This window comes from Cardiocondyla obscurior, linkage group LG21, assembly GCF_019399895.1.
Source record: "Cardiocondyla obscurior isolate alpha-2009 linkage group LG21, Cobs3.1, whole genome shotgun sequence".
Classification (NCBI taxonomy): Eukaryota; Metazoa; Arthropoda; class Insecta; order Hymenoptera; family Formicidae; genus Cardiocondyla; species Cardiocondyla obscurior.
In genome coordinates this window covers 1309220-1330085 of record NC_091884.1, presented here as the reverse complement: position 1 = coordinate 1330085, position 20866 = coordinate 1309220, and the positions used below count along the sequence as shown (strand labels likewise).

Here is a 20866-nt window from a genome sequence, read left to right as displayed (position 1 = left end):
TATACATTTCAGAAACTAGAATTAAGCACATAGAATATATACTGAATAAAGTACTCTTTTTATTTACAATATAATTTTAAATATGAATTTCATTTAAAATTTATTTTTATAAGACACTTGATGTTTTTACACAAGTATCGTACTATAAATAACTGAGATAGAATCAACGGTAAAATATCTACATCTGTTAATCATTAACATTTACTTGCAATTTTTACTTTATATATATATATATATATATATATATATATATATATATAAAGCAATAAGACAAATGGATTTTTTTTACAACTATTTTTAGTAAAAATTAACTTTGATATTTTTAAAAATGACGTAAATGAGTAATAAAATAATATCTATTCATTTTTTTTCTAGAGATAAATATTACCAATGATCGTTGTTCATTTAATATGAGTTAATTATCGCTTTTGTCGTCTGCCTTCAAACTGTCGTATTCCTTTTGTATGAGGGCTCGCAATTCATCCTGAAATTACAAATTACATTTTAATGTTTGCATAATAATTTTAATAGTTTTCTTTAATTTAGAAGAAACAGGAATTAATAACACGCTCGATCTATAATGTCTAGAAAAAGATCCTGGTCTGAAAATGTGATATTACCCCCCAGCCAAGTTTGTCCGCCAATAGTTGACAACCTGTGTCGCAATCGCCCAGCCAAGCTACGTCGCGTCCTCCGTGCGCGCTCTTAGCGTCGAATACCAAACCCTGCCGCAATCCTAAAAACCGCGACAGACGATCCTGCATACCTACTTTCTTATTGTTAATAAGTAAACGAGGACAAGTAGTTTGCACCCTTAAAAAGAAAGTTATAATTAAAGCTGCATATATGTATTTTTTTTTTATCTGTGACAATATTAGTATATCGATTTTTAATATTTATGTATACCTATCTACCAGCGATGCAAAAGGTTGTACTACCAAACTTGATCCCATGATAATTAAGAGGTCAGCCTGTACGAAATCCTGATCGGCAAGCTCTTGGAAACGTTCAGGAAGCACTTCGCCGAAGAAGACTATGTCAGGTTTCACGACACCTTCGTCGCATTCCTCGCATTTCGGTATTATGCCTTTCGTTATTTGTTCTGTTATTTAAAAATATATAAATAGCATTTCAACGAATCGCTAACATATATCTTATTTTTTTATACGACAGAATACCTTTCATCCATGTAAGCGTATATGGTGCCCGACACTTAAGACAGTGGCCAGTGTGAAACGTCCCATGAGCTTCCACCAGTTTATCAGACGGTAATCCAGCCACACGTTCCAGCGTGTCGATATTTTGGGTGTAATGCCGTAACAATAAACCTTTCTCCCACAGCAAACGAATAAAATAGTGGCTTATCGTAGGCTTGAATCCTTCCGGCAATAATTCTTTCGCAAGTGTGAAAAATGGTTCTGGATTTTTCATAAAAAAATCTAATTCAAAAATAGCCTGTGGATGGGGTAAATTATACTTGTCTAATTTATAATAAAGTCCACTAGACGGAGATCGGAAGTCTGGTATTCCAGCAGCTGTAAAAAAAAAAAAGAAAGAAAAAAAAAGGTAGTATCAGTTTGTTCGGCATTAATAATTTTTATGTAAGCTACTAATGCTTTTCAATTAAAATATAAAAATTGGTAAATTAATAAGAGCTATAACTTCTATAATAAAAATACATACATTATTAAATTATTAAAATATATGAGATACTAATATAAAAATTAGAAGAAAAAAATTTTATACATACAATTAAATCTTTAACACACTTACAGGTGGAGATTCCAGCACCTGCCATAGTGATAATCTTGCAGTCCGCCTTTTCTTTAATATATTCAACAATTCCATCCAAACTGACTTCCCGGAGAGTGGTCTGCTGTGACTCGCCCGACCGTTGCGTCCGTTGCTCACATCCTAGCCCAGTAAGTCCCACACTCAATTTTGCAGCCAGATACCTGCGTATTTTCTCCACCTCTGAATCATCTACATTTGATGATTTAGACGAAACATTTTGTTTTTCTTCAGTCAAATCATCGTCTGAAACAAATAAAAGTAGTAATGCCTCCAAGCTTAACTCTCAAGCTACTTGATTTACTTTCATTATAAATATTCTTAACAATAATCATGTTAAAAAAATTTTTTTTTTATAAGCTGCAAGCAAATTGAGACAATCGTTTACACCAGCATGCATCGAGCGTGCCAGTTCCGATAACGACGTAAAAATAAAAAAAAACAATATATATATTTTTTTGCAATTTAAAAGAAAAAAAAATTAAAAAAAATGGAAAAACAAATTGCGCGTGAAAAACAAAAGACGCAGGTGTCCCGTGAAAAGAATTACCTTTTCGATTCTCTTTACTCTCCTTGTCCATATTGCAATTTAATCTGGTAATATGATTAACGTAGAGTTTTACAAGATGTGACTTGCATATAGCGATCGATGATAGATTTGCAGCAGGAAGGACGACGCGAATGACGGTGTAGACGGAGCAAAAGAATACATGTAATGCCAGGATTTTTGTTCTTTTTCGAGCGTTGTGCTTGGTTTTTTTTTAATAATTTATTTATTTATTCTTTCCCAGGCATTACGTGTTTTTATAATTCTCTCATCCTTTTACACACATTTCGTAAATTTATGCGAGACAGCGAGACAGTCGATATTGGCTGCTTTAATTCCTTTCAGAAGACAAACGAGACGAGCTGACACACACTTGTACAGAATTTGTCACGATTAAGACTGCTTTCCTTTCAGGAGACACAAACGAGACGAGCCGACGCTCGCGTCAGCGTTTACCGCGATTAAATGGAACGCAATACCCGTGTTGAATTGTGCCGAAAGTGTCAAATGGTGTCAAATGTGTTCTCTGAAAGGAAAGCAGCTCCCAGTTCTGGAGATTCCATGCGAAGTTAAATCATTTAGCCAATAGCAGCGCGGAACTAAGCCCGATATTTATGTAATGACACGGGAGAGTAAAACTTTGGAGATATCGTAATTATTTTGCGTCAGGAAATTGATAACTGACGTATTGAATAGAAAAAAATGTGGAAAATGCGAGAGTAAACCGACCGATCGGGTGAAAATCGCGTTGGTGAAACCGGGCCATAGACTATTCGACTAAGATAGAATCGCGCGCAACAAGATGGCGGACACCAGAGAGAAGTTAGTTAGTTAACTTCTCTCTGCCGTACGCGGCCATGGCAGGTAATAAAAAGAAGGCCGTTCGCCATGCGTGAGATCTCTCTCTGTATTGCGAGTGATCACTGACCGAGGCGATACGTTAATTATTGCTGGCCAAAAGTCGGATAATTTCTCATTTGTGATATGCTTTCAGTGCTTAATGAATATTGAAGAGAGACCGAGGTGACGTCGCAAGCGAGAGCCCGAGCTTCGATTCATACGGCAAGCAGAACCGATCGTCGCAGCTATAATAATTCCCGAATGAATTACGGTAACCGATGCAATTTTCAAACGTCCAACCGTCTTTCTTCAAGTCGTCGTCGTATTTTTTTTTGGCTCGATGCTTGGTACGTATCGTGATTTGAAAAATTCTTTGGAAATGATATATTACGATAATTGTGATTTACGACATGATTTATGTACGTATATGTGACGATATATATTTCAGGCGTACCCGACAGCTTTTTTTTGCTCCTCGATCGAAGTTATGAAGAATATTCTCGTCTATTTCGGTACTTCCTTTTCTTTCTTACCACTCCGCTCTTTGGACAGTTTGAAAAGTGGATAAATTTCACTCCGAGGACTTTTAAGCGTATAAAAACGATAGAAATAATTTTCTTTCTTGGCACACGCCGGTTGAGAGATATTCAATTAAATTGTTTTTGATCGTACCGAATTGTTCTTTTTTAATTTTTAATGATTGGAACTCGAAGCAGATAAAGTAGACAATTTAAATAAATCGTACAAATTACAAGATTTTATTTATATTTGCGTATTTGATTCATTAAGTAAGAAAGAAAAGAATTTTATTATTCTGAATTGTATTGCATAACTCAAAATTTTTTTATTTTGTTATCAAAACGTTATTAGTGCATTAATATTATATTAACACATTTTATTTCTATTCAACTTTTTAATATATATTTTGTTTTGTAATATTTAGTGTGACACAACCGTCGGCGTTTTTGGATACAATAACAAGAAGAAATACGGAAACGGGCAGAAAAAGAAAGGGAAAAAAAAAGGAACGCGAGCGAAGGAAGTAAAAAGTCTCCTCCCCTACACTGACGACAGACCAGCTCCAGATGCCGTATGCCGAACTAAATGCACCAAACGTGCGTCAAGATCACGGGGTGATACTTTAGGACATCCCGCCGTGGGAAAAGACAGGAAGTGAAAACATGTCCTGGTGCGTATAACACTGAAAGACGGATATGGCGTTTGCTGCGACGACTGCGTTGGGTCTCACATGAGGCTCGTAGTACACTGAAAGGCAGATATTGCATTTGCTTCAACGACGGTGACTAGCGTACATGATTCACACACAAAGCACCGCAATACGTATGCCACGGAACACCGACCGCTGAGGACTGAGAGGAAATCGAGGATCGAGAGCGAGAAAAGTCACGTACGCTAGCCGCAATAAACGTCATATCTGCCTTTCAGAGTGCTTATAATATTTGCCTGGACTGGCTCAGCAAGTTTCCGCGTTTCAAACAGATTTCAACTGCGTTTGTCGTCGCAATGCCTCTTAAAATAATTATATAACGATAGTATATACATATATAATATTCAAGAAAACAAATAAAAATAAAAAAAATAAAAAAAATAAAAAAAAACCCTTTAAAGATATGAATATAATATTAAACTAAGTCTAAACTATCATATTGCAGGTGATGGGCCATTCGGGATGATAAGAGACCCCTGCTTAATCGTACACCCTTCTTCTCTTACTTCCCCTGGCCGATTCGTTATGCAATTCGGCATGGCGTGCGCGCAATTTCTGCGTTCAGTTAGATTCGCCGGACAGATTAAAGCTGAGCGCGCGCGGGCGCTCGCCGGCCACGTGCTTACCCACGTGCAGCGGCGATAATTAGCCAGGAATGCAACAGAGTTGTAATGAGATCTCGAGATCCGTACGAGATCGCGGGGGGATACGTTACTCCCCGGCGGATGATTAATAATGCCGCTCGATATAATTAGTCGGACATATCGCGCGCTAATATCTAACGGCGACCGGCTGGCTTCCTGGTCAATTCGACTTGAAACACCGCTCCGCAGCTTACAGTGTACGACCGGCCTCGTTATAATGGAAGTTTTCGCACGAAACGGAAGGAAGTAACGAGACGAATTAGCGATAGCTAGCGCTTCCATTTAGACCGGCCTGTTTGCCCGTCCAAGTCGTAAGAACGATTTGAATGATCACACTGAATGATCTCGCTTATGGAAAATGGAGAATCTAACAGGAAAAGAGTAAACCACGTCCGGACTTCTCGCATATTCGTGTCAGATTAATTATTGGTCAACGCTGACACTTGTCATTATCTTAAAACCAAATTAAAAAAAATGAAAGTGACGCTGCTTTGTGTGCTTTTCGATAAGTAAGTATTTTCTGCAAGATAATTGTTCCACCGGTGTATCTCATTAATTTGTTCTCGATCGTGGCTTTAAAGGACCTTCGTTTTCTCGCGTTGAATTTGTCAAATCGGTGATAATTGTTAATTTTCTCCGATTATTTTGCAGGTAATTGAAAAAAGCCAGCCGGTTCAACATTCTGGTCGGCTGCAGGGTTAATACCATCGTGGAATGCTGAGGCTTCGAGTTAAGAGGGGACGAGAGAATGCGCTGGACCGCTCCGCTAGGTCGTTATCTCTCGCGGATTTAATCATCCCAGGTAACAGAAGCAATCACGCTCGCAATGTGAAGCCGGAGAACGATACAAAACTTGTCGAAGCTCTTCGGCTTTCTGTTTGTAACCAGGTACGCCGTATATCATTATTAATTTTTTATTTTATTTTTTTTTTCCTATTCTTATTTTTAATTTATTTACTTCTCATTCTTTACTTTACATCTACCGCAATCGCTTAAACGATTTTTCATGTCTTTTATAATTATAATACAGTGTTTATTCCAAATATCTTTGAAGCCACGTTTGTCCCGAATATTCTCAAGAGTTTCCTGCAAAATCACGTTGCAAAACGCGCTCGTAAAGTGCGGTTCTTTCGGCCTAATAAATCACGGGCGCCCTAGATCGCGGACCTAGGCAATAAAACGTCCCTGCATCTCTCGATATCCTTCTCTCCGCTTTTCTCTCGCCTCCCTCTTTCTCTCGTACGCCCGTCTCTTATTAACGCGTCCGAAGGAAGCGCTCCCTCTCTTTCTCCCGCCGGTCCCCGTCCGTCCGTCCGTCCCGTCCGTCCGTCGGACTCGCCGCGATTAGGTCGTGGGCGGAAATCAGTATAACTAGTCGCGTCACGACCGCGCGGTGGTGCGCACGTTTTTCAATTTCTTCCGCGCTTTTCGGCCGCAACCGGTCGGGGAAAGTCTCTTCGGTAACGTGCTCTACGGATTTGCGGGCCCGCGACGCGCCCAAGTTGCACCCGGCAGTTCGACGGCTTGATAAAGAAAACTCGTGCCTTCTCCCTTGTCCCCGTCCGCTTTCCACTCGGGGAAGTCGGACGGCACCGTCGCCGGTAATCGCCGAAACGACTCGCGGAAGATTGTCACTCGGGGCTGCACCGGCGCGTCCTTCCCCTCTTTGTGCTCTCCCGGGCCGCTCGTCCTCGTCGGCTACGTCGCCTCGGATTACATCATGACAGACGAACCACCGAAGGCAGCGTGAGTATACGCCGTCCGCGGCGATGGCGATTCCGCCGTTGATCCAATTCAATCGGCGCGACAAATCCGTCCGTCGGACGGTCACTTCTCGCGCGGTTCGATCAACGTTACGCGTCCGGTCTTCGCGTACCCGGAAAATGCGTCGCGTTCAACACGGGCGGGCCGAAAATATCCGGAATTAATTCACGAGAGAGTATTTAAATACTCGCGGCGCTTTCCTCAGTCGAGGGAACTTCCTCCGCGAACTTCGACGGCCGCGAGATCCGTAAATCCGCGAATTTGCATTTCCTTTACGAGATTGCCGTTGGGAATAATCCCGGCGGATTCTCGCACGATATCATTCTCGACGATGCCTTCTTTTGATTCGCCGCTTCGATTTTTAGGAGTAAAGAAAAAAGGGAAAGAGATCAAGAGCGCAAAGGATAAAAGACCGGATGGGACGCAGTACGCTATCAGTCGACGTTGTTTCCTAAAATGAGACCAGCCGGGATGAGTTGTGTTTCCTAAAATGAGAGCAGTCGGTGCGTTAAGTCGTGAAGTACTTCGTGGGGAAGGACGAAAGTTTTAGAGCTCGTAAGTAAATCTTCGGACACGCTTTGAAGAATGTGATTCTGGAGAACCTTCGACCACTCGATCGTCGTATTTATTTCGTTCTAATTATATCCGCGGCGCTCCATAAGGCGCACGGAAATTGCACGTAGCGCTGGGGTTTAAGTTTCATTAGATCGTCGCGTAATAATCGTAAATAAATGTAACACGTGACGCGGTGGGAAAAGCGGTCCGCGGGGTAGCCGTCCGGGTCCACGCGCGCGGGACATCAACGCGTGGCAGTTGAAAACAGGTGAGACGAACGTCACCCGCGGGACGAGAGCGCCGTCGCGCCCGAGCTCGAGACGATTTCTGATCTAGGCACTCCGTATAAACGACTCGGGCCGATTTCCCGAAATCCGCCTTCCACGCTCGCTCCAGAAGCTATTATCATCTCGCACTCGGAGCTTTTGCGCGGCGGCACCGCGCCGGTATAAAACACGTGGCCGGGATCCTCGCGCTAAAGTGGAGCTATTTTTTTTCTTTTTCTTCTTCTTTTTTTTTTCTCTTTCTCGATGTTTGTTGAAGATTTCGCTTGGAAATAAACCGTGTGCCGCCGGTACGCGTGGAGAGACTACGGTTCGTCTCGATGCCATTCATCGTTCGCGATATTGTAGTACGTTTACGACGAATTTTATGGACACGCTAATCGCGGACACTCTGGTAGGTTTTTCCTTCGTTTCGTTTGAAAGATAATCGCGGCAACAAGTCCTTTAATCGGACTGAAATTGATATACCAAAGATTGAGCAAATTTAACTAATTATTAATGAATGGGTTCTTTATCTTATTTAAGTTTGTACCGAATATGCAATTTTTATCCGTCTAAAAATAAGCCGATGTTTAGTTCTTTGTGTAAATTTTGCATCGCAGTTCTGAAAGAATTTTTTTTTTTAGATTTAACGACGAAAAGCTTCGTTTTTTGCAACTACTACTACGTGCGGATTAAAAGGCGATTCCTCTCCCTGCACGTTGCTCAAACTCACATTTATTCACGCGTCGACACGGCCGTGTAACGGCCTTTTGTCGCCGTCGTCGGCGCGGACATGTCCGCGAAGTATTTAGGTTTCCCGCGTTGTGCGAGCCACGTCCTCAGTGTCACGGCAGTCACGTCAATGAGTTCCTCGAAAGCACCGTCGAATCGTGCCTCTTCGCCATCGAAGATCGTAGATAAACCCGCGTACGGACGTCCCGTTTCGATCGGAGGACAACTGCGCTCGCTATTCAAATCTACGACCAATTCAAATAGTAAAAATGTAGACAGTACGATGAACGTGATTTTCGACCGCGTTACGTTCTTCAGGCTCCATGTACTTGGCTTATTTAGACCCGATCGTTCCAACTTTCTGATAAATTTGTCCGTCAGGTAATCATACGCCTATTTTCATCTCTCTTTTTTAAGTAAATGAAGATATAGGCACGTGTTTACCCGATAAGTAAATTTGCCAGGAAGTTGGAAGAACCGACTTTTAATATTCTTTACTTTCGCTGCGAATTGCACTTGTAACAACGGACGGCCGTCGTCCACGACGAAACGTAATTTGGATCGTCGCTTCGAAACTGTTTACACGCATTCCGGGGAGGGAAAGAGCCGTCTTATTAGCGTCATTAAGCGAACATGTGCGGCCATATCAAGCGCCGGCATTCTTTCGCTTCAGCAGACGTTACTCGTAAAGCGCTATCGTGGATTGCCTTCTTCCTGTAGATAGATTCGTGACCGTTCGAGCTCCATTTATTCCGCGATTATGAATTTTGTTTGAGAACCCGAACGGAATACTTGAGCAAAAATAGAGACTCGTTTGGTTACATCGGGTAAACGCCAGCCTTTTTAATTAATTAATAGACGCAATTGGCATTGCCAGGCCTACGTTGCGTTGATAGAATTATTTCTAATACGTGAGCGTTTATTAAACGAGTAAATGTTTGCTTTTTATAATTTTAATTTAATGGCAACGTAAGTCTTTTCTTTTTCTTTTCTACCCTATCAAACCGCGATATAAAAAGTTATATTTTTACAATACGATGTGGTCGAACGCGATCGAGAAATTCGTTTCTCGTAAAGAACGTCGCCGTCTGAACCTGCGGGACGTAAGGTTGAAGAACGTATAAACCGGTTTAGACCCTTATTCCCTGGAGTCAGGGCAGTTTTTTAGTTACTATTATTAGAGGCACACATGTGGCCGTGTTAAGCCATTTGTCGACGACGACGAGACAGCGGCGAAGAGCACCGTTTAATAAACGATTGATCGTAAACGTTTTATCAATCGATGATTAATTATTATTTTTCTTTTTTTTTTTTTTTTTTTTTTTTTGGTTCCGTTACTCTTGACATTCGGCAATTTTTTTATCTTTTCAGAAGCGACAATTCGCCCGAACGAAAAGACGCTTCACGGGATTCCGCGGCAAACCCGATTGACGAGTTTTGCTGGTCCACGAAAGGCGATTTTCTCGCGAGGCTGCGACGCGCGATCTGCCCCGCTCTCGTCGTTGCGGCCTTCTTTACCGCACACGCGGCACACGAGCGGAGAAGCTGTTGTTGCCTCACCGCCGACAACGACAGCGACGCTCGTGTCCGTAATCGTTTTCGAGGCGCGCAATTGGCATCCTAATCACGGAGAGATGAGCTCGGGCGGAAGATTGCATTTTGCAACGAGCGGCCGGAGTCCCACGAGGGCGAGCGAGAGTCCCGCGAGCGATCGCGGGGGCACCGCGTTGCATTCTGATCGCACGATCGCGCGTATACGTATCGCCGTACACCGAAGGACAGATATGGCATTTACTGCGGCGACAGCGGCTAGCCTACGTGATCCTAGATCGTAGAGACAGGGGATGAGAGAACGAAGAGAAATCGGTCATCGGCAATCCGGCCGGCGCGGTATACTATACACGCGGTACGTGTGAAACTCGACGCACACGACGCCAAAAGTCACGTTCGCTCGCCGCCGTCGCCATATCTGCTTTTCAGCGTACGTGGACACGCTTTACGCGCGGTGTCCGCCGGAGAAATATGACACACGCGGCGGAATTCGAGACGAGCTTTGAAGAGAGGCCCCGCGTACGCGCGGATGAACAATACGTCCGCGCGTCCCGTTCCCTTTAAGTCCGCATTCCGTAGTCCGATCTTGTACGGGATCGTCCATCGAGATCTGAGTTAAGTACCGCGTTTCAACTCGTACGACCTTGAAGTCTTACGCTTTGCACCGACACTTGGCCGGATGGACTCTTAAGACTGCTCTCTTGAGACTCGTTGATTTTTAAGAGCTCGAGGTGATTTTGTACGTGAAATAATCACGTAAAAAAAAAAAAAAAAAAAACATTTTTTGGACGATCGTACAAGTCGTTTTCGAGCCAGTGATTTGCCGTTGAAATATGTAACCGCGAATCTTAATCACAAAGTTTCTTTTTAAGGGTGTACGTACAATTCTTTCGTTTACATAACGCTCGCCTTTTTGCGCAGAAAGAAAAGAAAAAAAATATTCTACGTCGGAGTTGATGACGGATCGTCGTTGAATAACGCAAAAGCGCGCAGATCAGGCTAGAAAAATAGTGCGCGTATTTAATTCGCCGATTTGGCACGTGCTGAGTTTAGTATATGCTCTGAACTTTTTTTTTTTCTCTGGATTTATTTTCGACGTTATAACCGAGTTTTTCTTTTGAATACGTGATTAATTCTACAACAGCGATTTTACTTTAAATATAGCACACGCATAATTACGATCTTAATATGCGCGCGCATTTTTATTACATTTATTGTATTTAATTTGGCATTGAAATGAAGTAATTTATTGGATCAAGTGCTGCGATATAATGTAAGCGATTCGTTAATGTTCAGCTTACATTACACAACTTAACAGCTTCTATGCTAAATATTTCGAATAATAATATGAAGCGGTAATGAATCCCCGACGATTGAACAAAATTATTAAGTGTATGAAAGTATAATGAGCGCGGAAATACGTATCATAGTTAAGATTATGTGGTGTTAAATATGTCGAATTTTTTTTAGGCTTTCGCCGTGCTAATTACGGAAGTTTAATTTCGTCGGCGGACAGACGGTGCGCCGGGCGCGATTTGTAACGCGTATGCCGCGTACGGATTACAGGCGAAGTCTGCGGGCCGTAAAAGTTTTCTATGCACTCGCAACCCCGACGGTTCGCACACAATCGCACGCACAACTCGGCTCGTGTGCGGAAACGAAGGCGCGCAGACGGCCGGCCGCGAGGGTATGACGTAGATGGATCGCGATTCAACGGCGGATGTAATTACATCGGGAACGAGCCGGAAGTAGAAACGGCCCGAGCGCTTTTGCGTCCTAAAGAGCGGCTTTATACGCTCGAATTACGCCGATCGACCGCGATCGGCCAGTCGCCGGCTCCCCGTATTGCGTACACGCGTAGAGATGCGAGAGAGGAATGGCTGGAGCTTCGCTGCTCTTTCCCGCGAGCGTAGAGCTTTAATTTGTGAATAACATTTTTTTTTTATAAGAGACGACGTCGGAAATAATCGCGCCTACAGGAAATAAATAAAAGTCTCGTCTAATCAGCTTTCATTGCAGGTGATGCCGAGGGAATCTTGCCCCGGGTTGCTGTTGACCCTGGTGTCGGTATTCGTCGGGCTGTGCGAGTCCTCCGTCGCCGGGCGAGCCGCGACATCCGGCGCTCAGCAGTCGCAGCCGCAGCAGCCGCCGCAGCCGCAGCCGCAGCAGCAACATCCGGTCTGTGAGCCCGGTTACGAGTTCTGGTCCACCGAGCGCGCCTCGTGCTGGCCCTGCACCCGATGCGCCCCCGAATTCACCCTGAGCCCGTGCGCGGTCCACAAGGACGCGATATGCGGCCCGCTGTCGGCTCTCGAGCTCGATTGGTCCTTCCTGTCGTCGATGACCAGGAAGAGGCTCTCACGCGCCGGCGACGATGACGGAATCACCACGAACATGTTCTCGCATCTCCCCGCGGGCGGGACGAAAGACGGATCCTTCATGGAAGCCAGTAATCTTGTCAATCTCGACCGCGAGGACGACGGAAGTACGGGCGACAAAGAACCGGTCTCTATCTCGCAGGAATCGAAAGTAATATTTTAATTATAATTAACGTAACGTAACGTAGAAGCTGAAAGTTGAGATTGGAAAATAAATTACACGCTCGAGAGAAGATTGTCAATTTTTTAACTACATTAACAAAATAACTTTGATTTATTTAAGCTACTGAAAAAAAAAAGAAAAAAGCACGATTTCTCATTAATAGGCGTTATACACGATCCACGTGCGGTTCAAGTCGGCGAAAGCTGGTGGCTCTTTCATTCTGTTTAATATGCAGCATAGAGAGCCGCGTTGCCAAAGTCGATTGCATTTTGCGTCGTGTCTCGAAAGTAAATAATAAAAGATAAAACCTTATTTCGACGTGTCAAATGATTCTTTTTGTCAAAGGGATTAAAACGACGTGGCGAAGGTAACGAGATAAAGAGATAACACGTCGATTTTATGATGCAGACGACACACGATCCTCGCGAAAGGAGAAAATCGGACGCCGAGGACAATCTACCGTGGGACTGGCAGACTGGCGCTTTGGTCCTCGCGGTGTGCGCTTGCATAGTGTTTTTCCTGGTAGCGGGATGCTCGGCTCTCGTTTACGCAAGGCAATGGCGGCGAATGAAAAGAAACTTCGAACCGGGTAAGAGAAAACTCATTCCGCATCAAGTGAATTAAAATTTTTAACAAGCTCGATTTTGCATTAACTCTTGCACTCCCAATTAATCATTTTTTAAATTCTTTTTATTGCGTCACGTAATGCCTACACGTAATCGGAATAATCATTGCCGATTGCCGTGCATCCGTGGCACTTCCCTTCGTGGACGGAGACGGGGAGAGGATCCGTATCTCGTGATGTAAAGGGAGCCGCGCGGCCGGGATGTCGGCGGAAAGAATATAGGTGCACGTACACAAGCATGAACGCGCGGTCGGCGAAAGGCAGAAAAAGAGAGGAAGAGCGAGAGGAAAAAAAAAAAAGAAGAAAGAAAAAAAGAAACGGGAGAGAGAGAGACAAAGAGGGAGGAGCAAAGTCCCTTAAAATGCACGGCGAGATTTTCTTCATTAGAGGGCTGATCACGGCCGCTCCTCACCTTGGCTCGACCTACCGCGCCCGGATATGACGTCCCCAACGTCCAGCGTGACGATGCGTGCCGTCGCCCACGCCGCGTCCTCGTCGTCGTTCCGCGTTCGCTACACCCCGAAATATAAAGTAACGATTGTCACTCGGGTACGAGTCGATTAACGGTAACGAGCCGGCCCTCGATCCGGCCGCCTTCGAGGTCGGGCTTTGAGAACCTTTCAAAAGTACTTTCCATTGCCGGTCAGGTGCGTGGCCGAACGCGAATTAAATTCTAGTCGAATCGCTCTGTCGAGTTTCGTTGAGCTTCTGGGTGCGATTGTTCGCTCGAGGGCGGAATGCCTTGGAGAAAGGTCCTTTTTCAGGACGGACAGCCACGTGCGATCGCGTATACGGGATCTGAAATCGCTACGACTCGACGCGCGCTAGCTGCAAAACGTGCGTACGACGTTACTATCTACATTTGCATCATAACTAACGATACGCAGAACTCCTCCTCGCGAGAACCCTCTCCCTCCCGCCGTCACCTCGTCTCTTTTCTCCCCCGTTTTATCTCTCTCTCTCTCTCTCTCTCTTCGTCTTGTCTATCGCTTTCTGCGTCGACGTATCGCGCCCACGTATCGCGTGGTACGTTTGTGGGAACCGATTCAGCCACGTTTCGTTAATGAACGCCGTATGAATGAAGGCTCTCCTTCGTCCGGCGAGTGGGCGCGCGTGCACGTGTATCGCCTTTTAAATCTACACTTTCGGCGAAACGCACGTTGCGACGGACGGGTCGGCGCGGGCGCAAAAAAGAAAAAGAGTGAGAGAAAAAAGAAAAAAATACTCGCGAATAAATCACGCACGCTGTTTCAAATTAATCTCGTATACGGGATAACGTCGTCATTTCGTTACCGAAGATTTATTTATGAAATCGTATCTGTGTACCAATTCATCTCTTCTCGCTCTTTCTTCGTGTGTCTACGTATTATATCGTGATTTTAGTTTTAACGCCGTAAAGAAATCTCATTTAAAATGTTATCGCTTGCTATCAGAGTTAAACCGAATTAATTCTTCATCTGTTTGTTTAAGGAACGACTTACTTATATTTTAAATGAAGTAGCGCGGAGATGAAGCATCGAGATTATAAACGCCCGTGAAACTCGCATTTTCAACGAAAGGAAAATGACGGGATCGCGAGGCTAGACAGAAATTTTTCAGAGAGATCGCCATTTCATTAAGGAAATTTTTTAAAAGATGTTTTCATATAAAAATAACATTTATAGGATATCTCGAGCGTGCTGCACGCGAAATCCATTGAATTTTATTGCAATCGCAAAAATATTAATATTTATTGCTCGCGAATTATGTACATAACTAATTAATACTAATTAAACTCGGAGTATAATAGCGTCCGTCCGCGAGCACGCGGCCGCGTGCAACTGATTTATACTGCACAATATTAATAAAAAACGGTTGCCGTTAACGTTGCATTCAACCTGTAGCATTAATCGCATTTTGTAATACATATCATTGCATTATCGCCGGAAGCCGTATTATCAAAGCGGGTCGCGATCGCTATCGTTCTCGCTATGCATTCCAAACAACGACCCGTGAAAGCGTTACACTCTTTTTTCGGAATGGAAAATTGCCCGTTCTTTAACTATAATTAATTAAAGTATCTCAGGTTTAAATGTCTTAAGCGTATAAAATTTTATATTAAAAAAATATATATATATAATATATGCAACGGTACTTTAGAATTTTTTTTTTATGAAAGATATTACGTGAAGCTTTTCAATTAATTTAATTTTTATTAATCAAAAAGAGGAAGAGATAAGTGGCTGTATTTTGCGACTACACTTTTATAAAACGAACATGATTGGCAACCGTGAAACGGGCGTTCAGTATGTGCGTGTAATCGGTACCGTTTGATTGCGGCGGACGGTCGGCCCACCCGTTGTTTCTGATTAGAAATAGCGGTCGGCGAGGCGCGAGGGGGGGTCGAGGACTTATGGGGATACTGGTCGGGACAGGGAACCATTAGGGGAACCGAACGTGCACACCATAGGCCTGCGGAGAAAATCGAGCCGCATTCCACAGACGTTCGACGCATTCCACGTCGAATGTTATTCGTCAATGAAATATTCGCCTTTGCAAACACATTTTCGTGCCGTCCGCTTGGACGATATTATTTAAACGACGTCGCTTAATTTAGTTAAGTTAGGGTAATGAATTTAATGATTGAAATAATTATTTTTACAATTATTGGTACGCAGATGAGTTTACGCGTTGCATCATCGATTAATGGATTTTTTTTTTCAGCGGGTCTCGAAGAGATCTCGGCTAGATTGAACCTGATGGTCAAGGCGGAGCTGGCCGAGCTTGTCGCAGGAGCGCCGATGAATCCAGGTGATCCTGAAACCAGATGCCAGTATCTCGAGAAGCTTTTAGGTGAGCACGGCCGGAGTTTCGAGGCTCCTGCTCGCAGCTATAAATCGCGACGACAACTTGAGCGTTACCACCTGTGTGCTTTGGCCATCGCTTTTTCTCCGACAAGTGTGATATATTTCCAGATGAAAAACACTCGACAGTGCCTACCGATAAAAATTCTCGCATCCGAACCATCGTCCAAGAGTTAAAACATAATACGTAATCCGCTGTTGCGTTTATAAAACCGAGCCTCCACGTTCGTTTTAAAATATTAATTTCAAACGAGCAATTTTTAGACTCACTTAAATAAGAAATTGTATATATATAACGCGCGGATTGACTCGTTATCGACTATTTCAATACGATCCACTTTAAAAGCTTTAAAAAAAAAATGTAACGCGCACACAAATTTTAATCCCGCCTGTCTCACTTGAAAAGTCAGCGGTGCCGTCGAATTGAGAACGAGGAACATCTAAAATACCGGCGGGTAGGGGAGCGTTGCTCAAACGCGAGTAGGCGCGAGGGTGTAAATCGAGGCGTAAAATTCGGCCTACGTCGTTACGTACTACGCGTCGCTTTTACAATCAGTGCTTCCATTGCGCGCGGCCGTGTAAGATGTAGTTGCGTGCACGTTCGCAATGATCATTTCATGCGCTGTAAAGGCGGCGGGAGGAGAGGGACGGGCCGGACGACAAACGGACGGCTACGATCGGCAAGCGGGGGGGGACGCGGCTGACGATCTCAAGCGCTGGACAATAAATTCGCTTAACTCGCACCGCACTTGAATGAGCTTCACACGCGCGCACGCTTCACACGGGGTGACCGTGAAGTATCGTCCGGCCGGTCCGGGGCAACCGGAAGCCTCTGTTTTCTTTTCTCCTTTCGGGAGCGGGAGCCGCTTAGGTGTCGGGCGCGTTAAACGCGAGCCGGCCGCGTTAAAATGAATGAGCGCGCGACGTTTCAAGACGGATCCTTTCCGGTTTCTACGCGGATAGGAGATGAGAAACACGAGGGTACCGCGTCGACACATACGTCAGCGCGCGGCTCATTATCAGACTTTTATTCAGTCCGTTATGTTCCTTTACGCGCTTATTTTCGCCGCGATACGGAATATTCGTCTAATACGCGATATCGCGTTAATTTTACATTTTTCCTGCCGGGGGGAAGAGGACCAGGGCGGCTCGAGTTTGGGAGAACGAATATTTAATCTCGCTGTCGTCAGCTCCGCGGTGCTATCGTTGAGATTTTTCCCGTCTCTTTCAATTTCTTTCAAGTTTTATTCGCAAACGCTTTTTTACGATACGTTATCTTTTTCTTTCTTTTCCTTTTCAGACTCCAAACTGACGTCGACAGAGTCAATTTCTTGGTTGTTTGAAATACGAGTTTTCGGCCCTCGAGTAAACGAAGCTTCCCGATAAAGACAGAGCCCGGAGAGACGCCGTTTCTCGAGAGATCGTCGCGGTCACGCGGAATTAAACGCGAATGTGTCGCGCTCCAAGGCTGAGAACCGTGCCGTCGGATATTGCGCCTTTATAAATTCGACTAGGAAAATTTTCCGAGACGTTAGAGCTTCGACCTTCGGCGCTTCGGCGAACTCCTTTATAATATCCGCTACATCCGCGTGATAAATACATCGGCGGTTCCCGCGAAGCCGCAGACGTGCGCACGTGCGTTACGTCAGAGGGGCAACGCGGATTTTCGCGTTGCGCTTCTCGCAGCGCGCCGCGAAAATTATTTTTGGGAGGCTGCGCGCCGCCGGCAGACGGGCAACAACGTGGGTCTTAAAACGGACGTACGCGGGACGGGAAAGCTGCGCGTGCACTCACGCCGCGAGAGAATTATTTATTTGCGCGCCGCGGAAACAAAATGACGCGATTGTTCGGACGTTTATCTGCCTTCATTCATCCGGCGGCGTGGCGCGTCTCGCGGCGTACGACGCCGCGCTCTAACTTTAGCGCGCGCCGAAGTCGCGCCAGCCCCGCCGGGATTTGTGGATAATAAGCCATCAGGTTTACAGGACAGTACGGTGAATGGTTCAAGTGTTTTTTATCTTCTTCTTTTTTTTTTTTTTTTTTCTTTTTAAACGAGACTGTTTGCTATTCTCCACCGGCGCGTATTAGATTGAAATTACGAAGCCCCCGCGGCTTTCTCGCGAGAGAAAGAGAGACTTCAAGTCGGTTCTTGTAGACGCGCGACTACGATTAACGAATGGATCGAGATTGTAAAGATAGACACGGAATAGATTAATATCATCATTTTTCTAAACAATTTTTTCTAATTAATTTATTAATTTAATTTAATTTTTTTTGTAGGCAAGAACGATTGAGTGAGAAAATCTTAAACGAAGAACCGGATAGACTTAAGACGGCGAAAGTACTCGAGAAGAAAAAAAAAAGAGAGAAAAATAATTCACGGTTGTTTCGACATCGGGCTTGCGAAACTCGTTGCGCGAGATCGTCGCGGAATCGTCGTCATTGGAACTTTCCACGATGCGTTCGTTCACCATGCGCCGTAAAATGTTCACCGCGGGAACTCGCAGGTTTTTCCGAAAAGCGAGTCGCTTCACGGAGGCCGCCGGATCCGCCGATTTGTTGCACCCTAGAGCTTGACGTGCGTAAGTCGGGCGCGAGCGCGAGCTTGAGCCCGAAAATCAATCCGTCGCCAATTTTAGCTAGCGGCCGTCGGGCGACGCGTCAATATACGCCACGCTCTCGGCCGGAAAGCGAGACGAGATCTTTTCCCTCCCGCCTCTCCACCGTCCTCTTCCCCGGTCCTCCACCCTCCGCGCCGGAATATTTCATTGCGCTCCCACGCCTCGGAAGTTGTATTTATATGTGGACCGGCCGCTACCGGAAGCGTAACGCGATGTACTCGGTGTTCCCGAAATACGACGCGCGCGTCCCTTCTCTTTCTCTCCGAAGCACGCCGGATCGTTATCGCGAGCCCCGAGTTCCCCGGATAGGCAAATACGAATTTTAAATCCGACCCGATGATTAAAACTAGGCACGTTTAGAAGTCGAGGATATAAAATAAGAGTTTCCACTTACCTGTATGAATATGCGGATTGGATTATCTGCGTGGAAGCTCCGCGAGTCTTGAAACGCACAAGGCTCAGCGGAGTTTTTTTTTTTCCTTGAATGAGGACCCAGTAAGAACTCTGTTTATTCTGTTTGCAGACCGGAAACGGGAGGCTCCGGGGGTGGCGACGGCGACGGCGACGGCGGCCGGCTGGCCGGAGGCTGCAGCCGGGAATTTGTACATCGAGGAGGCTGGCACGACGACGCCAAGCAGCAAGCGATCGCAGATCGCACGGATTCAGCGCAACATCGAGACCATCCTCAGTCAGAAGGCGAGTCAGAACGCCGATTGATCCGCGGAAGTCCTGCTCTTCATCCCGCCCTCGACGATCATCCCTTAGATCCTCTTGCTTGGGACGTTTGCGCCACGTTTTCGCGAATTTAGAATTAGCACGATCGACTGCGCGCTTCTCGGGTGCCCTTCGGGAGGAAAGTTTTTTAAATGCCGAGACTAATAGAAATTATAAAAATTTCTTAACATAATTCCGCGCGCGTTTTATATATATATTATATATATTATTTTATTCCACGGAAGGAATCTTCGAGATCGGAGACGCTTAAGGAATTAAATTCTTTCGTCTGTGTCTTCGTTCATCTTTGACAGAAGATTTTAACGTGCTCGAACGTCAGAGCAACCGCGTCACTTTTGTAACTCGATATTGTTAAGCATAGTATATTGTAATTCGTTAATTACGACAGCCAGGCAATCGAATATTCATTTTAGATCGGCTGCGCCAACACATTTTGCTCTCAAATAATTATTTTTCTATCTCTCCGTGTATATTATCATTGTTGGAATGAGGAAGCGAGAAAGAAATGTCGATTGCGAATTCAGCGAACATCACCGTGACGTCATTAATCCCCAGAATGTATTTTTATATTTCGGACTCGTACGTCACCGATGTGCTTCCCGTAGAATTTAAGTCAAGGGAGTCAAGCTTCCTTCGATTAATTTAACGCATCAATTATAATTTCGAAAGTTAAACTCCTACGTTTTTCTGTCAATCAAACGAGATGCGTATATTAATAATGGTGCTATGACATCTGAACGATTATATTGGATGGTGCAACTCAATTGATTGGAGAAAAGTCATCCCGAAGCAGCTAGATATTCAGGATCATTGGCCGAGATCAGAGCTGAGATTACTTTACATATGACAGAGAGTAATAGTGACGAACAAATTGGCATTTGTTCGCCGCTACGTCTGGCCAGATCGGATTTAGATAAGACTTATCACGCTCTCTGTTTGACTTCTCTCTGAATTAATAAAACCGTCGCGAGGAGACGACCTGTCTCCCGCCGCGTCTCGAAACTCGAGCGCGATTCGAGCGACGAACGACGCGGCCGCACGTCCGAGAGAATTCCATTTCTCTTCCCCCCCTTTTCAATAGCTTTAATACGACGAACATTGTAATATAAAGCGCTTCTGTATTCATACACGCATGGTAACGCAAACAATAAAGTAACATTGTAGCAACGTATGGGAGGTTTTTTTCTCTTTCTTTTTACAAAAGAAAATGCGAGTAACCGAAGAAACATTGTTGCGTTAGGCGCAAGTTACAAAAGTACCGAATAATCCTGCGCCACGCGGTATTTGCTGGCCGCTATTTCTAGATCGTCGTATGTAAAACAATATCGCTTTAACGAATTTAACTAACCACGTAGGACCGGTTAATTTTATCATGTACGGTGTCACCGTTATTGACGGAAACTTATTGCGTCCAGCGGCGAGGTGAGGTAACAGAGCCTGGGTCGCGGGGAGAATCGGATGAGTGACGAGCCAGAAAGAAAGAGAAAAAGACATGTACGATAAAAATTCTCCGTTCTATTCCTTATATACATAATAATCATGTATTTAGATTGTACCCATTACACCGTAGTAACATCAACAAT

General features: G+C 44.6%; 2 protein-coding genes across 6 annotated transcripts; one reads left to right on the top strand and one right to left on the bottom strand.

Annotated features, from left to right (window-relative positions):
* Nucleotides 1-39: 39 nt before the first annotated feature.
* Nucleotides 40-3013, bottom strand: Sirt2 (Sirtuin 2). Its single transcript, XM_070670704.1, has 6 exons — nucleotides 2342-3013; nucleotides 1774-2037; nucleotides 1179-1535; nucleotides 907-1102; nucleotides 621-813; nucleotides 40-484 (listed from the first exon to the last, which is right to left on the bottom strand). Exons 1-6 carry the CDS (start codon nucleotides 2370-2372, stop codon nucleotides 416-418), a joined length of 1110 nt encoding a protein of 369 aa, XP_070526805.1. The 5' UTR covers nucleotides 2373-3013; the 3' UTR covers nucleotides 40-415.
* Nucleotides 3014-3192: 179 nt separating this feature from the next.
* On the top strand, nucleotides 3193-20865 carry Wgn (Tumor necrosis factor receptor superfamily member wengen). 5 transcript variants are annotated; one of them, XM_070670705.1, is made up of 10 exons: nucleotides 3193-3525; nucleotides 3627-3690; nucleotides 4122-4367; nucleotides 4852-5559; nucleotides 5702-5938; nucleotides 7180-7369; nucleotides 11938-12447; nucleotides 12868-13048; nucleotides 15788-15916; nucleotides 19072-20865. In XM_070670705.1, the coding sequence occupies exons 7-10, from the start codon at nucleotides 11941-11943 to the stop codon at nucleotides 19263-19265; spliced, it is 1011 nt and encodes a 336-aa protein (XP_070526806.1). In that variant the 5' UTR covers nucleotides 3193-3525; nucleotides 3627-3690; nucleotides 4122-4367; nucleotides 4852-5559; nucleotides 5702-5938; nucleotides 7180-7369; nucleotides 11938-11940; the 3' UTR covers nucleotides 19266-20865. The 5 variants fall into 5 exon arrangements, with proteins under 5 accessions (XP_070526806.1, XP_070526807.1, XP_070526808.1 ...); XM_070670706.1 differs by having other exon boundaries at nucleotides 4852-5938; XM_070670707.1 differs by having other exon boundaries at nucleotides 3193-3690.
* Nucleotide 20866: the final 1 nt, after the last annotated feature.

Excerpts from the sequence above, each read along its gene's own strand:
- Sirt2 (XM_070670704.1), bottom strand. The coding sequence starts at position 2,372 with ATGGACAAGGAGAGTAAAGAGAATCGAAAAG. Across the intron at positions 2,038-2,341 it reads GAGTAAAGAGAATCGAAAAG|ACGATGATTTGACTGAAGAA; the intron begins GTAATTCTTTTC and ends TATTTGTTTCAG. Across the intron at positions 1,103-1,178 it reads TACGCTTACATGGATGAAAG|AACAAATAACGAAAGGCATA; the intron begins GTATTCTGTCGT and ends TTTAAATAACAG.
- Wgn (XM_070670705.1), top strand. The coding sequence starts at position 11,941 with ATGCCGAGGGAATCTTGCCCCGGGTTGCTGTTGACCCTGGTGTCGGTA. Across the intron at positions 12,448-12,867 it reads CTATCTCGCAGGAATCGAAA|ACGACACACGATCCTCGCGA; the intron begins GTAATATTTTAA and ends TTTATGATGCAG. Across the intron at positions 13,049-15,787 it reads GAAAAGAAACTTCGAACCGG|CGGGTCTCGAAGAGATCTCG; the intron begins GTAAGAGAAAAC and ends TTTTTTTTTCAG.